Here is a 15,955-nt window from a genome sequence, read left to right on the forward strand (position 1 = left end):
TTTTTATATACATACGCACTTCCCTTTTCAAAATTAAACATTTCATCTGCAAGTCAGTGGAATTGCTGTGGCACAATAATGAATCCTAATGACGGTAAAAGCAATCCGATAGAATCTGATCAACTTTTAATTTGCGTGTTCTTTATTTTAAATGATATATTTTGGTAATTTTTTTCTTAATACATTATTCAGGATTCCTTGAGAGCCGTGGCACTTTTGTTGTTCCCTACAACAGGTTATGGGCCCAGGGACAGTGAAGGAGCTTGTGTGAAACCTTTCTTTCACAAGAGGTGTTGAGTGTAAAGTTCGATTTGGTTAATTTATCAGGACATGCTCTGAAGTTTATTTTTGTTCATTCTCAAACATGGCGTCTATGTAAGCCATACTGCTAAATTAGAAACCGTTTGATGGAAAGAACTTTCTGGGAATTCAGAATAAAGACACGACTGTATTGGGAAAATTGTCTCCAGGCACTGGAAATAAAGGAAGAAAGGATGACTACAGAAAACAGTGGGAAGCTGATATTATCTTATATATAACAGTGGGATATTATCGTTCAATCTTTAGCTGACAATGTGCTCGGTTCTTTGAGATCAAAAACAACTACAAAGGAAATGAAGCTCTAAAAACTACATACATGAATGTTGGCTTAACTGTGAAGGTGGAATTGTAATGACAGCTCATGGAAATGAAATTTGATGCGAAGAAAAATACGTCGGTAAATTTCTTCGAAACATTCCTCAAGAAACTATAGCAATTATATGCTGGATCAAAGCTTGACCAAGATAGATAATTTCGGCTTTATAGTTCAGCTATATTATTTTCATAGAAAAAGATAGATTATTTGGCATAGTTATCATAATACATGTTTCTAATTTTATTAAGTCAATTTGGTTAAAATATCATTTGGCTTAATGGAAGACCTGTGCCAGATTATAGTATTTGTCATGCAACTCCTTTAAGAAAAGCTTTTGTTGTTTTGGATATTTCCTAAGAAAAATGTCATTAGTCAAAATTGTATTGCTTTTATAAAATTTGAGGTAATAATTACTTACATCCGTGGGCAAGGGAAATTGAAAACAACCAATTTTTAAAAGAAAACTGTGAAAATAAATTAATTGTGCTTCTGCTGCCAAGCATCCACTGACTGTTTGATTCTCCCAATCCATATTATAAAATTTAGCACAGGCCCCAAGGTAGCAAATTGACGGTGGGTTCCTAACTAAAATTGAACTTTAAAATTCTTACAATTCCTTGCAATTCGTTACAATAATTACCTGAGAACGTTTTGTCAATAGTATATCCGTTAAAGGCCACAGACAGTTTCATCCCCATACTTTTCCTTAACAGCTTAAGATTCCCACAGACTATAATTAATAAAAAACAAGAAAATAAAAGAAAACGTCTTTTTGTCTTTTAAAGGGACAATTTAATGTTACCGGTCAGTTTGAAAAACCAGACATTGGAACTGGTTTGACAGCATTTCCACTCATCGTTTAATGCCTTGCAGGTGTTGGTTATGATATTGTCATGATTGTAATTGAAATGAAATGCATTGCTGAAAGCAGCAGATATTAAATTTGTTTGTTTATTAAAAACAAAACAATAGTTCATGTATGTTTGTTAATTGTTTATAATTACCTAGTCCCGAGAACAGCAATTGTTAATAGAATGCAAAAATTCCACATGTTTGCAGTAATAGTGGTGAGCAGCAACTAAATTCAGTTGTTGGTCATTAGATCAAAACAGTTTTAATAGTTATGTACTTAACCAAGATAATACTAAAACTACTATAAATTTAACAATCTTATTTTTTGGGACTAATTTAGACATTTGTCCATAAGGAATACTGGTTTGAATGTATTATTCTCAGTTCGACTGTATGACTAAGAGATTAAAAAGCTAAAAGGTTATCCAGAGAAAAATATAGCAAAAAAGATAAAAAAATTATTATTTCAGCTTTGATTAAGGTTGTTTTGCTTTTATTGCTATTTTATTTATGGTACTTTTTTTTTTTTTTTTGCCAGTGTTTAAAAAAAAACCTTTTTGTAAGTAGTTGTAGGGCCGCTGGAACCTTTACCTTATAGTGATGAGTGCTGTGTCAATGCCTAAACTGTTGCGGCCACCAATGCCCCTTCTCTATTAATTTTGTTAGTGTCAATCATTACTTTTCCCTGTGGGATATAACCCTAAAATATGTAGAGTGGTCTTATATGGGAAAAGTATTAGGTTAATAATTAATTGCTCTAGTTTAAGCGCTTCTTGCTTGCAATCTTCTTTTATTTCTTAGTGTTCACCTACATTGTGAGGATGGATCAGTGTCTTGCTGGGCGGTCTTGTGGGTGGAATATTCTCTTGGATCTTCTCAAATAAACTTCCAATGGAACTAAGTTTCTGGACTCAGGCAGCTGATCTCACGTTCAATCCAGCTTCTTTACTAATCTTAACTCTCACCTCTCAACTATCAACTCTTTTCAGCTCTGCTCTACTCTGTTCTGCTCAACTCTATTCTACTCTTCTCCAGGTCTGTGAGGTCACTAGCCTGTAGTTTGGTTATGCTGATGATTGGATAGTGACAAAATTAAACTTGTCAGATTGATCAGGAACGACCAAACTACAGCCGTCACTACTAGTTACTGACTTAAAGTACTGTAGTAGTGTAAGTGTACTACAAAGTATAGTAGTGTAGGTACTGTCTAGCTCAGAGAAATTTTGCCCTGGACTAGATTTTTGCAGTATAAGGATATTAATATCAATTAGCCTATCTTCAACATAGCACAAAGTTCTAAAATTCCATCCATTCCACTAGCTTGCAGGTTTTTCAAAGTTAGGTCGAGTTACTTTACCTTAATTATAATCCCACAAGAGTCAACAGTTTGGTTAATGCTCTCTCTGCAACAGGCAGGCTCGAGAAGATTGTTTTCAATTTTAAACAGAATGCCCAGTTTAAGCGGAATTCTGAGTATGGCATACAGGCTTTCCCACGTTGACAAGAGAGCACCTAATCTCTTTATTAAATAACCCAGAGTGCTTAAATTTAGTAAAGTTTGTGATGGAAGCCTAGAACTATGGGAAAGAACTAGTGTTTTATTTCAATTATTAAATGTGTATTGTACATATAAGAGACACCGTAGTTATTTATATGAGCATAAATGTAGTGAATATACAGACATGTTGCTTTCTTTTACATACATGATTTTTTTTCTTTTGTTTATTCCTTGAGAATAAATTTTTAGTCTTGTTTTGTTTGTTTATTAAAAATTTATAGTCCGACTCTGGCACATGGTTGATAACCATTGCCGTTATGTGCTATTTTTTCTCTTTTGTTTATCTAATAAAGTACTTTTTTCATTCATCCATTCAATCCTATTGAGCACATGTGGGATGCGTTGCAGAGAAGGCTTTTCAAGTGCCATCCGCAAGCTGTTGACCTGTAACAACTGAGTGAATTGTTACGTCTTTAGAATGAAATTCCTTATGAAATCAGTGACAACCTTATTAACAGTATGTCTAACAGAGTACAGAAGTTTTACAGAAAAAGAGTACATATATACGGTATTGAATGTTTAAAAAAAATGATTGTGTCCAATAAATAAAATTGTGAAATTAAACGTTTTATTTTATTTTTCAAAATCCCTTGATTAAATTTTCCTTCAGTAAAAAACATAATAATTTTGAATAAATTTTAATGGGATTTATAATAATAATAAAATAAAAATGCCGGGAAAGAGATACTACAAAATTGGCAATATCCGTTCATTTTTTAGCAAAAAGTCTCTCGCCTTTGCTATTGTGGGGCTTGTGATTAGCTATAATAAGAATAGAATAACATAGTTTTTAAGAACAAAGCAGAAGTGCAAATTATCAATACATTTAATGTACTATTTCCTCAAATCACCACTACTATACCCATGGATATGTTATTATTATCGCAAAATTCAATAAACCTCTTCCCTTTATTCTTGATAATTTATTTTTAAACCAAAATTAACAACAATAGGAAATTCTACCAGTAAAATTTGTTAGTCTGCTATTCATATTAAAATCCAATGACAATCAAATTAGTTTTATCTGATCTATTATCTAAAAATACACTCATAGATTCAAATCCTTTACTTACATATTTCAATTAAGATGTACACCTATAATAAATTATTATTATTATACGTTAATAGAGATATTATACTTACTTGTTTAGATATATAATTTTTGCTGTTTGCTAACAAATTCCTCTTAAGATCATATATAAATGCAAGCAAAATTGTGTCACAAAGAAAACGCAAGAAATTGAAAAATTTACTATTATTTCTTTTATTTAATAATCCTACAACATTATAAGAAACAATTTTTAAACATTGTGAATTTTCTCCAGTTCATTTACATACAAAATTTTCCTTGTGACTGTTCGGTCAGCCTGACAAGAGAAACTGTCGCTGTGCAGTACCCCCTTGAAATGTTACTCCCTTGCTGGAAGTCTTGTATTGTGACTTTGTGCTTCTGAAGTCACTGATGTCACATCTTGACAAGTGTTTAATGTGTTGTTCTTTTCTTATTATCAAACATAAGCCCTTTTTTATCGTCCCGAGTAAAGGTTGTGCTTTCAATTTCTAGACAGCTCATCGTATTCCTTGACTTCATCTTAGGAGTTCTTTTAAGTAACTCCTGTCCTATCTGGGATAGAATATTTCTTTGTTTCAACATTTCTTGTGAGTAATCATGTCCTTTCTCCAGTTTGTTCCCCCACAGACACCGTTTCGTTTGAGTACTATCCACTTTTCATTATTTCCAAGGAGTGGCACTAGAAGGGGTCTATTTGTGTTAAAGTCTCCTAAAGGTTCAAATGAGACTATTTCCTTAACTTCATAACGAACTTTTTTACCAATTGTTTAAGTCATCTTGACTGTTAAATGCAGTTTCTTGAGCAAATTGTTTTTCTTGTGTTTTTCATATTACTCTATTTGCTTCATATGCGATTAGTTTCTTTAACATAGGCAATTCTTTCTTGAGAGAGTTTTTTCATTCCAAACTGCTTTAATTTCTCAACTATTTTCTGAGTGTCCTCTTCTATTACTAGTATGGTTGGGGAGACGTTAAAATAACACAAAACATAGCACACCTGCACAAATTACTTTGAAAATTTTTCAATGAAATTTATTAATAACAAAGTTCCAATAAGGAAAGTAGTCCAATAGTACTCGGTAATTTTTACTTTCAAAAGAAAAACCAAAGTGATCAGCCACACAATTACACAAGTAGACATAAATAACAGAGCCAATCTGTTCCCTGTCAGTGCTAGCAGTTAATTTCAGGGAGTGTTTGTATTATTAAAATAATTTGTTTATTTATTTTTGTGTGTGAAGGTGGGTTTTAAGTAAACAAGACTAGAATTAACATCATGAATTTATTATAATTAGTCATCTAGAAAAATAATACAAAAAGTCGATTTTATAGATCAGTATTGAGGTATCAAGTTGTTGGTTAACAATAAATAATACAGCAAATATTGAAATAAGTCGTCCAAAAAATTTAACAATTATAAATGCATGGGCCATTGTATTTAAACGAAGGTGAACACAGTGCATACAACAAGAACATTTTACAAGAGCAAGCTTACGTTCTTGTATATTGTTTATGTCGATGCTCTTAGGCTATACTATATCTTCTCAACAGTCAGACGACTGAAACACATGAAAAGCTGATTTTACACCTTTGGTAAAATCTGTATTTATGTAATTGACAAAAATTTATATCTAATCAGACTAATACATAAATGGAAGATAATAATTTAATAACAAATTATCAATAAATAAAAATAAATAATTACATTGTGGTTGCATACCTCGTAAATAATGCAAATTTCCACCAGTGCTCTTTTTTGCTATAAGAAAACATTTTTTGAAGTTCATTTATAGTAAGAGTACGAATAAAGATGACAAATGGCATATTTTACATTTTAAATTAAAAACAATTGGTTAAAATTGGGATATTGTACAATTTTTATCCTAATATTAAAAAATCTGTATCATTATAGCACACAGTGATATTTTGATAAACCACACAGATAATACCAGTGATAAATTAATCAACGTGCAATACGTGTCCACGTTCTAAATTGTCTTTGTAACAAACAATTTACATAACATCTAAATTGAACAAAAATTTTCTTTTGCCTGTACAATATTCACATTATTTTTACATATTTAGTGTTTTAAATTTTTACAAATTTTATGACTAGCTTCATGCATCACTTTGAGGGGGTAATTAAAAAATAATAATCATAATAGGAAACAAATTGCAAGTTTTGTTTAAAAAAAAATGCATTTTTTACATGTTTAGGTTTAGCTTAAATCATAAATTATCAGTCTTTCTTTGGTATCTTTTGTTGTACAGCAGGCAGAAAAACAGGAGTAAAATTTGAACACCGCATGGTGATTGAGTCATTAGAAGAAGAAAAAAAAAAGGGAAAAACCAGCTGTACCTTGAAGCAAAAATAAAGATATATATTGTCAGTCCATTTATCAGTCGTCTACTGAAAAACAATTAAAAATTCTTATGGAGGAGGAAATGCAGGAGTGAACACATTGAAAAGGACTGCAAATATGGTGCAGGCTGTGTATACACCGAGAGCAACCCACCAGATCAATTGTTCATGCAGCCTCTGCTCAAAGTTCTTTAGAACAAGGAGCCCAATTGTCAAACCAGCCAATGCCCCTGTCAGGTGGGCAACATACGAAACAGGTGGTCCCACTGTCTCTGTGTATCGGTCGTATACTGCAAAACCTACATCAGCACTTGCTGCAACAAAGTTAACCCTTTATAAAATACGTAGATATTTTTTAAACACTAGTTCGTATTTTACTTTCAAATAAATCCATCTGTTTTAGTATATATTAATTTTTATGCAAATAAGTTTGAGGCACTAGTGGGACTCAAACCCACTAGATCCAGATTGATACATTGCTGCTCTAGTATTGTTTAAGATAATGAATTAAAAAATAAAATAAAATAAATAAATCTAAAATTTTCACATTCAATTAGAATTGATGTTAAAAGCATACATACCAACAGTGAATATGCCGACAAGACGTACAATACCAAACTCCATATTGTTGTAATTCTGAAAGCATAACAGCATTTAAAACTTTAATATTAATTAGTAAATAAAGTGTACATACTAGAAGAACATTGGCTAAATGAGCTGCCAAAAGAGCGTAAACTCCTCCAGAGGCACCGACAAGACAGACATCCGTGTCAAATACTGACGTTCCCAAAGATCCTGTTAAGAATAAATAAAAAAATGAAATTTTTGTTTTAGTAAATTACAATGTTTTATTACGTACCAGCGAGAACACCGGCCATGTACACTGTGCCAATCCTTAATGAGCCGTGTACCATTTCCAGAGGCAATCCAACCACGACCTGAACCAGAAGATTAAAGAGAAGGTGAAGCCATCTGCAACAAAACTTCAATCAATGTTTTGTTTATATCTTATATCTTATTAATATTAAATTTATTTGTAACCAATAATTAAAATTATGTATTATATTTTATTTGTTGGAAAAAAAGTGTCAACTTATATGTGACATGTGACATTTTAATATTTTAAATGTGACATGAATTTTTAGTTGATTTTAAACGAACCGAGTTTAAGGAGGAAATTCTGTAGTTCTTGGGAATAAACAATCAACACTTAATTACTATTAGAGTTACCAAAAATTGGACATATGATGGTAATCACTAATTTAACAATATCAAGATGTGAAAGTTGGTGTAAAAAATTCTCACCCCGCGTGTAGAACCATATAAAAGAAGAACCTCCATATTTCAAGTCTTTTGTCTGGCCGATAGATGAAAACGCTGTCAATTGGCACTGGTCCGGCTGGGTTCATCTCTCCTGTCGCCACCGTATAGTATGTGAAGAATCCAAGCTGAAAATGAAGTCTATAAGCTCAAGAAAACTAGAAAAATAAATCTGTTGATTAACCTTAATTATTGAATAAATAATTTTGAATATTTCACTTTTTTTTGTAGGTGTAAATAAATGCGCATGAGTAGACAGATAGTTGAGTGATCAACTGCTGTTCAGTTTAATGATACTACACAATCTTTGATCGTACATAGATGTAAAACTATGTACAACTTTCTCATCCTAGGGAATGTAATCGGCCCTCTCAACTATAAGTGGCTTAATCGTGTGACTACATTCATTCATTTTAGACCTGCGTATCGATCCAGCAAGATCAGGTTTTTTGCGTACAATATCACCTCGCATTCACTGGGTGCAGACAGATGCAAATTGTGAATCTCTACATGCGAAATGGTTTGAGCATTCCTTGTCGACAACTGAAGTATTTGTTTGAATATTTTACTTGTGATATATAAAATAGAATACAATTTTATTTGCTTTGAAATTTACTTAATTGTTTTATAAAATTGGAGTTGCACATTGCAATTTAATAGACTCAAAGACAAAAACCAGACACTGGATGTATTTTACTACTTATTTAAAACTGTGTATTTTTATTGTTATATTAATTACAACATACTTATTTTAATGTAAACCAAATTAATGTAATCAGAAATTCATGAGTTTTAATTTAAAAAAAAGTCTACAATGAAATGATTACAATTGAAGTTACTCCAGTAAATTCCAGTATTTCATTATGGAATACTTAACTGTGAAAATTGTAACCAAGTAATGGCTCTCTCTCTCTTTCTCTCTGGAAAATTGATACAAAAATTGAAACAGACTAATAGTACTACTTGCTATCTTAAGGCAGAGACTAGTTACCCAAAAACGCTATTTGCTCAAACACTGAAGTTGACTCTAATTCAAACTTAGAGATCTAGAAACTTGCAGACATACACAATCAAAAATTTAAAGGCTTCTGCCAGATAGTTCAATGCAACAATTCACATTGTAAACTTGTTCAAATTTCAAATAACAAGTACGTAAATCAATCAATATTCTTCTTGAATACTCAATTCTCCTTTGGTTACTTTCCTGAATCCTGGAAAGTGTCTCTAAAGATAATGTTACATAATCCTTGAAAAGACGCTAGAGCTGCAAAACTATAGACCAATCAAGATAGTGAGTGCAATGAGCAAAGAATATGAAAAAAATTGTTGACATATGTATAAGAAGTTTTAAGGACTTCAATAACAGATGTATGCCAGAGCAATTTATATTTTGCCCATTTCTATCCAACCATGCCTAATATATAGAATGATAGACACTGAAGAGGTGTTGCTTGATATAAAAAAAGGCTTGGCGCAATTTGGCATAAAATATTATTTTTAAAATAATTCCTTACAACTTTCTAACCAATTAGCTAAGAACAATAAATTTTTAAGTAAAATTCATTGGTTTGAAGTCCACCTCGGCAACATAAATTCAACTATCTATAACGCAATTTCAGGTGTACCTCAGGACTCGGTTCTTGGTCCTACCTTCTTCCTAATCTTTGTTAACAATTTAGATAATTTTGAACATTTTGATTCAGTTTAGTTTTCTCAACCGATTAAGTAAATGAATCAACAAGTTAGATAAATATATCACAATATCGCAAAGTGGAAAATAAAAATAAATTAAAATAATCCAGAGATGATCTTATTCACTAATAATCTTCCACGCTTATGCTCAAAGTTTTAACAGTGACATTGTGCTGTGGTAATCATCTGTCAGTTACCTAGGTCTTTAGCTGGATAGTAAACTACATTTTACCGCCCATGTAAACGAGTAAAATAAAACAAAAAAATACATAGTTATATTTTCTACTAATTTACCAGATAATTTAAATTCTTTTGTTATTTGCCTGTGGCTTTTTTACTTTAATTTTCCACTAATTGTTGTAAATATTAAGCATTATTTACTTGCGCGCGCGCGTGTGTGTGTGTGTGTGTGTGTGTGTGTGTGTGTGTGTGTGTGTGTGATAATCAGGTATTAGGTCACAGAAACATAGAAACTCCCAATTTCATGCCAAGCTTTTGTTTAATTTGTAAACATCTTTAGGGAATATGAAAAAAACATATATAAACCATAATCAAATTGATAGTTCACAATATTGTATATTTACAGCATACATATGGGATTACAGTACATATATGGGATCCACTTGCGAGGTCCTGTCAACTCATCGCATAAATATTTTTTCCTGTTACAATAAATATGTAATGAATGAATGAATGGATGAATGAATAATAGTATTTATTTACATGGAATACAACAAACTCAAAATATGTTACAAAATACTTTACGGCATGGACAACAGTCCGTCAGCCGGAGAATAAATATGTAATGTTCAACTATAATAAAAAATTGGGGGGGGGGCGTTGGTGGCCGCCACGGTTTAGACGTTGACATGACGCTCACTCTAAGGTAAAAGTCCCGGGTTCGAATCCAGCGGCCCTGCATTCGAACCCGACATATGTACTTATATGGGCTTTTTTAAAAACACCGGCACCCCGAGGGTTCATCAAATAACCCGTAATTGAAATACCCTCGTTTAAAATAAATAATAAAAAAATATGTTTGGTTGTAGTTCCTGGCTGCTGCTGGCTGCCTTAGTACCATCGTGCAGGCATTTCTTTTGATTTAAAATAAATAATAAAAAAATAAATAAAATTAAAAAAAAAATTAAAAAATTGAATATACTAAGCTCAATTAGGGATAAAAAAATAAATAAATAAAATGAAAAATTATTTGTGGTGGAGTAAGGTCCTGTTCGTGGAGAGTGGAGGATTCCCCTGGTGTAGATTGACAGACGAGCCTGGGCCAAGATGGACAATTCGGACTCGTTCGTGTTACCCGTTAATCGCTTTTGGAACTGGACTAGTGATGTAGCAAAAGCCTCTCTAGACCAAACAAACATTGGTGGCGTCCCTCTTTTTAGAATTTAAAAATTATGAATTTATAGGATACTCTGACCACCGCAAGTCTGACTTTTGGAACCGTCCTCCTCGCTTTCGTTTTCATTAAACGTGTCTCTAGACAACCATAAATCTCTCAAATGTAATGATATAAATTCACTCAGTCCAGGTTACGCGCATCGTTATTATGAGGGAGGGAATAATTCTTTTTACAGCCCTATTTCTGGTTCAGACCCCGTCCGGTCTAACAACTATCGACCGGCTATAAATTTTTAAGGTTTCCTTTAATTATCCGAAGTCGCTGGCCTCCACCCGAAATTACTGCCCCTGAATACTTCTTTTTAGATATACCCCGACTGGCATAAGAAGAGGCATCACTCCAATTATGTAACCTTCTCGCAGTAATAATTATTACCGATCAATCACCTTTGTAGGTCTTGACGGCGAAAAAGCCGACATGGACGACTGAATTGCTGAGAGAAATTCCTCAAGAAGATTTGTAATGTCTTTCAAGCAACGGTGTATTTTCGCTAAAACTAGCTTAGAACTTGCTAAGACTGGGAAAAATTCAGTAGAAGATAATGTACACAACAGTAGGTCTGCGATTCGGCCGATGAACCTGTGTTTATGCTGGGTGTGTTTGTATTAAATTGAGAATTTTGTGTTTGTATTTGTGTGTAATAAACACATTTATTATTATTACACATTTATTAACGCCTCCTACGGTTCACGTTCAAAGAGTAGAGAAGGTACAAACAAGTGTACAAAGTTGATTTTTCACTGTCTGCAAGTGTCGATTGTGATTAATTGCACTTTTAAAGCCTTTGCTTTATTAATGTTAACATAAAAATAAATAATTATATCGGGTTGTCAAAGTTTAAAGATTTTTTAAAAAATTGATAAAATCACGAATTTTATATACACTGATGGACAAAATAAACACACCACCAATACATTTTTATTTAAAAAATAGATTTGGTTTTAATAGACATTTAAAAAGAAAATGTTTATTACGTAAGTCTAAAAAAAAATTATTGAGTAAAGAACAAATAAATAAATATATAAATAAATATATAAATAAATATATAAATAAATAAAAATATATTTAAAAATAAACTTTTTTAAACCCTTTAATACCGTGTATTCCACGTTTTCTGACACGAAAAAGCTTTTATATTTCTTGGAAAATATTTCTGATAAAATCCTGAGCAATTCTTTCCCAACAAGCACAGCCGACGAATGTGCTCGATTGGGTTCAAATCTGGACTTCGAGCTGGCCACACCAAGCACTATTCCAACCTCATTCAGGTAGTCAACGGCAATACGTACTCTATGGGGCCTGGCAGTATCCTGCATTAGTAAGAATCTCTCACCAATGTGCGGGGGGCACTATATGTTCTTCGAATGTCTTGTCCTTTGTGAAGTTAAAGATATTCCTCGCACAACATCCAATTCGGTGCGAGCTTCCACCTGAGGAACCATACAGCATGGTTATGCTGCTATGAAAAAGGCGTACCTTTCTCCTAAGGGTCTCTATACGAAATCACGCTAATCTTTAGATTTGAGGCCAACGCTCAACTCATCTAATGAGAAACTCATCCCCAAAGGGCTTGAACCAGGAGACCACTACGGTACCAACTCATTTGAAAACCAACGGGATTTGGAGCGAGGAGAAGACCTATAAGTTCCTCGCCTCGTTGAATAGTTGTTCTCTGAAAGTGTTGGCTCCCACCTCGAAGTTATTACTTGGCACAACAGAAAAGCGTGGGTGCAGGGACTGGGGAATCGGTAGGCACAGCCCCCATCGTATCGAATCCACGAAAAGCCCGATCCATCGACCCAAATCACAAACCGCTGTGAACACACCACCTTGCGGCGCGAGCGGAAGTCCAAGATATAGATTCTGGCTGAGGCAGACGGGTTTTTGTACCAGTGAGCATGAATATTCGCAATTTAAATATTTTAAATATGTAGATATTGTATATTTGTACACTGCGCTGACCAGGATTCTCGAACCAAATTCCGATTTCATCGCACAGTCAACACAATATCCCATAATAAGCAACTTAAAAATTTCAACGTTAAAATTATCTTCCACTTTTTCACTCACGAATACTCTGGATCAAGGCATGGTCATGAAGGAAAAAGCAATTTCAGTTGTTACTGCCAAGCGTTCGACCTATTTTAAAGCCATCATCAGGCAAAACCATCTTAAATATGTCTACAGATTGACATACACTGACAAGCAAAAATTCCATCTAATTGATTTTTTTTTCATTTTCTCGATAAGAGAGAATTCTGCCCTTAATTTGTCTCAATGTTTTTATCAATAACTATTTGTTTATGCTATGTTTTAAATTGGGAATATCAATTAGAGGTAAACACACTTAATCCTTAATCCAAAACAAGAATAAAGTGTATTTCAATGTTTCCTTTTTACGGAATTTAAAATGTTTATTCAGCCTCATTTGAATTCTGAAGCAATAAACTGTTTACTTTTCATCTTTGTTTTCATGATTTCAATTTTTAAACTTAAAAATGCCACTTAGTGCTGAGGATGTTGAGCGAGGTGTGGCACTTATTGATGATGGACGTTCCATCAGGTATGCGGCTATTGCCGTAGGAATTCCCTACGAAACTGGGTCCTACCGTAGAAGGCCCAGTTCCTGGATGCCCTAGGGTACCAGAACCATAGGATGACCGTATTTTGGTTTTGAGAATTTTGCGAAACCGGCTGTTGTTCAAGCGATTCATCAGCTCCAGGAAGTTTGAGGTGTCCAAATTTCTGAACGCACTGCTCAAAGAACATTAAGTCAGTATGGACTAATGGCTTTTCGCCCCTTAAGAGGACCAGTATTGACCAAAACACACAGAGTTTCACGGCTCCCATTTGCTCGAGAACACAGCTATTGTTCTTTGGACGATTGGCCTGCTGTACTTTTTACAGATGATGGGCTTGAAAGAGCTCACTGATGGTGTGGGCGGGAAGTTCAATGGAGAGTCGCACATCGCACAAAGTTGGTTGTTGTTCCAGAAGTGACTTTGTCAGCCACTCGCTATGTGGATGAAATTGTGGAACATCTTGCGTTGCCTATGCTCGATGAAATCAGCGACAATCCTGTTCTAATGCACGATAATGCCCGTCCACATGTCGCTCGCATAAAACAAACGTACATTCAACAGCATAACATCAACAGTTCTCGTGATTTGAACCACAGCGAACATTTATGGGATAACCTCAAATGAAGAATGGGCTAACCTCCAGCACAGAGACATTTCCAAACTGGTAGAAAGTATGCCGAGGCGTCTTCGAGATGTAATCAAGGCAAGAGGAGGAAATACGCGAGACTGAAATGTTTTTTACAAATCTAAAACAAAATTTATCTGTTGTATATTTGTCTTTTTTCATTTTCCTTAGCAATTTACATTTTTTTTACGTTTTTAGACAAAGACTCAATTATTAAACTTTGATTAATATATAAAAATATATACAAATCAAGTTATATTACAAGTGGGTGGAATATTTTGCCAATGTGGAATGTTTTTGGATTGTTTTTTGATCCGACTAATTACCTAAATATGTGGAATATAACTCAGAGCCGCTTGATAAACGGAAAATATAAACGGGGCGGGGAGAGTGCTATGGCACGCTTGGGACGTCGGAGTTCAATTATTCCTCACCCCCTCACGCAATAGGGGACAGGCGTAGCTTCTTACCTAATTTTACCCCCTAAAGGCACAAGTTTCCCAAACACCATATGTGATCCTCCCCGGAACTTAATTTTCTTCCCTTTTCTGCGGCAACACATGCCGGGGAGGTGAAACAACACACCCCACATTGGGCAACAAGCGCTACTTCTGGTTAATGATTGAAAACCACATCTGGAAACGTTGGCCACAGACAGAGAAATCAATTCTGTTTATTAGCTTGCAAATAGCAACTAATAGCAGTTCATTTATTATTAATCCCGAAAATTATCTACTTATATGAAAACACTTCAGAAATGATGATAACCACAGCGCATTAGATCGACACATTTTAATTCACATATTTAAAAATTATAACCTTTAGCAAAATCTTCGGGTGTGGGTCCACCAGATACGGAAATACGGAGGAACAGAAGGGGAATGTAATTCTCTGTACATATAAGAATCGATTGTGGATGAAGCTAAATCTAACGAATATTTTCGAATTTTATAAAATAGTTAGGGATGGTTAGGGAAATAAAAAGTAAAGTAATATAAGTGAAATAAAAAGTCGGAAAACCTTACGAAGTGTTTAAAAAACAGGAAAGCTCGCTGTTCGACTTAATCGACAGGTATCACTTCTTGGCTCCGTATTAAGAGCAAGTAGGCAGGAATATACCAACCGACATGAGAATTGTGATGATGGCAGGTCTTTGGGTCTCCTGTTCAGATTTTTTAAGGAAACCGAGGTGCTCCTCTATATATATAATTAGTCGTTATGATCGATATAAGTTAAGTGTTTCGCAAGATTGCATTTATGAGTTTGCATTTATGAGTGTGAATTTGGAGTGTGAGGGGGCCGAAGGAGGAAAATTTATAAACCCCATCGAATGATTTGTTACATAGTATGTGTCAAGAAATGATCATGGAGGAATTTCGTGTACATCACCATCCTACTTTAGTGAAAGGTATGTAAATCAGAAAGAATGTTTTTATTGTGTGTGTTTAGGTTAAAAACTATATGCGTTAAGGCATCAAATAAACTAGATGTTGATAGCCTCTAGAACCTAACTAATGACCTAGATGTTGATAGCCTCTAGAACCTAATTTCGAATGGCGGGGCGGATTAGATCGAGGTCTCACCCCCAACTGACAACCACACAGTATTTGATAAATATTTTATTTATATTTTTATATTTATATAATTTTTTTACTGAAAATAAATATTATTGTGAGATGTCGGCGTGCTATCGACAGGGATGTACAACGGAGGTAGGCAGACCAAAATGATCGTTAAATATTATTGATTGTTCAAGATCCTTATTTTACAGAAGAAGAAATTTAACTTTCATTTAAAGATAAACTAAACTAAAAAAAATAATAATAAATAAATAAAAA

The 15,955-nt window shown here is 33.8% G+C and overlaps 2 protein-coding genes across 3 annotated transcripts in view; both read right to left on the minus strand.

Annotated features, from left to right (window-relative positions):
* Positions 1–87: 87 nt before the first annotated feature.
* LOC106673455 lies at positions 88–1,922 on the minus strand. Of its 2 annotated transcripts, XM_014405587.2 has the most exons (5): positions 1,642–1,922; positions 1,440–1,558; positions 1,278–1,367; positions 1,056–1,222; positions 88–990 (listed from the first exon to the last, which is right to left on the minus strand). In XM_014405587.2, exons 1-5 carry the CDS (start codon positions 1,686–1,688, stop codon positions 946–948), a joined length of 468 nt encoding a protein of 155 aa, XP_014261073.1. In that variant the 5' UTR covers positions 1,689–1,922; the 3' UTR covers positions 88–945. The 2 variants fall into 2 exon arrangements, with proteins under 2 accessions (XP_014261073.1, XP_014261072.1); XM_014405586.2 differs by having other exon boundaries at positions 88–1,222.
* Positions 1,923–5,386: 3,464 nt separating this feature from the next.
* The window catches only part of LOC106673458 (protein rhomboid-like), a 108,041-nt gene continuing 97,472 nt past the window's right edge, over positions 5,387–15,955 (minus strand). Inside the window, exons 7-11 of the mRNA XM_014405591.2 lie at positions 7,787–7,929; positions 7,341–7,453; positions 7,176–7,276; positions 7,063–7,117; positions 5,387–6,795 (exon numbers count right to left, since the gene is read on the minus strand). Of these exons, the coding sequence (XP_014261077.1) occupies positions 6,551–6,795; positions 7,063–7,117; positions 7,176–7,276; positions 7,341–7,453; positions 7,787–7,929 (657 nt within the window). The 3' untranslated portion in view covers positions 5,387–6,550. The remainder of the gene's footprint in view (positions 6,796–7,062; positions 7,118–7,175; positions 7,277–7,340; positions 7,454–7,786; positions 7,930–15,955) is intronic.

This window comes from Cimex lectularius, unplaced genomic scaffold, assembly GCF_000648675.2.
Source record: "Cimex lectularius strain Harlan isolate CLEC.00 unplaced genomic scaffold, Clec_2.1 scaffold365, whole genome shotgun sequence".
Lineage (NCBI taxonomy): Eukaryota > Metazoa > Arthropoda > Insecta > Hemiptera > Cimicidae > Cimex > Cimex lectularius.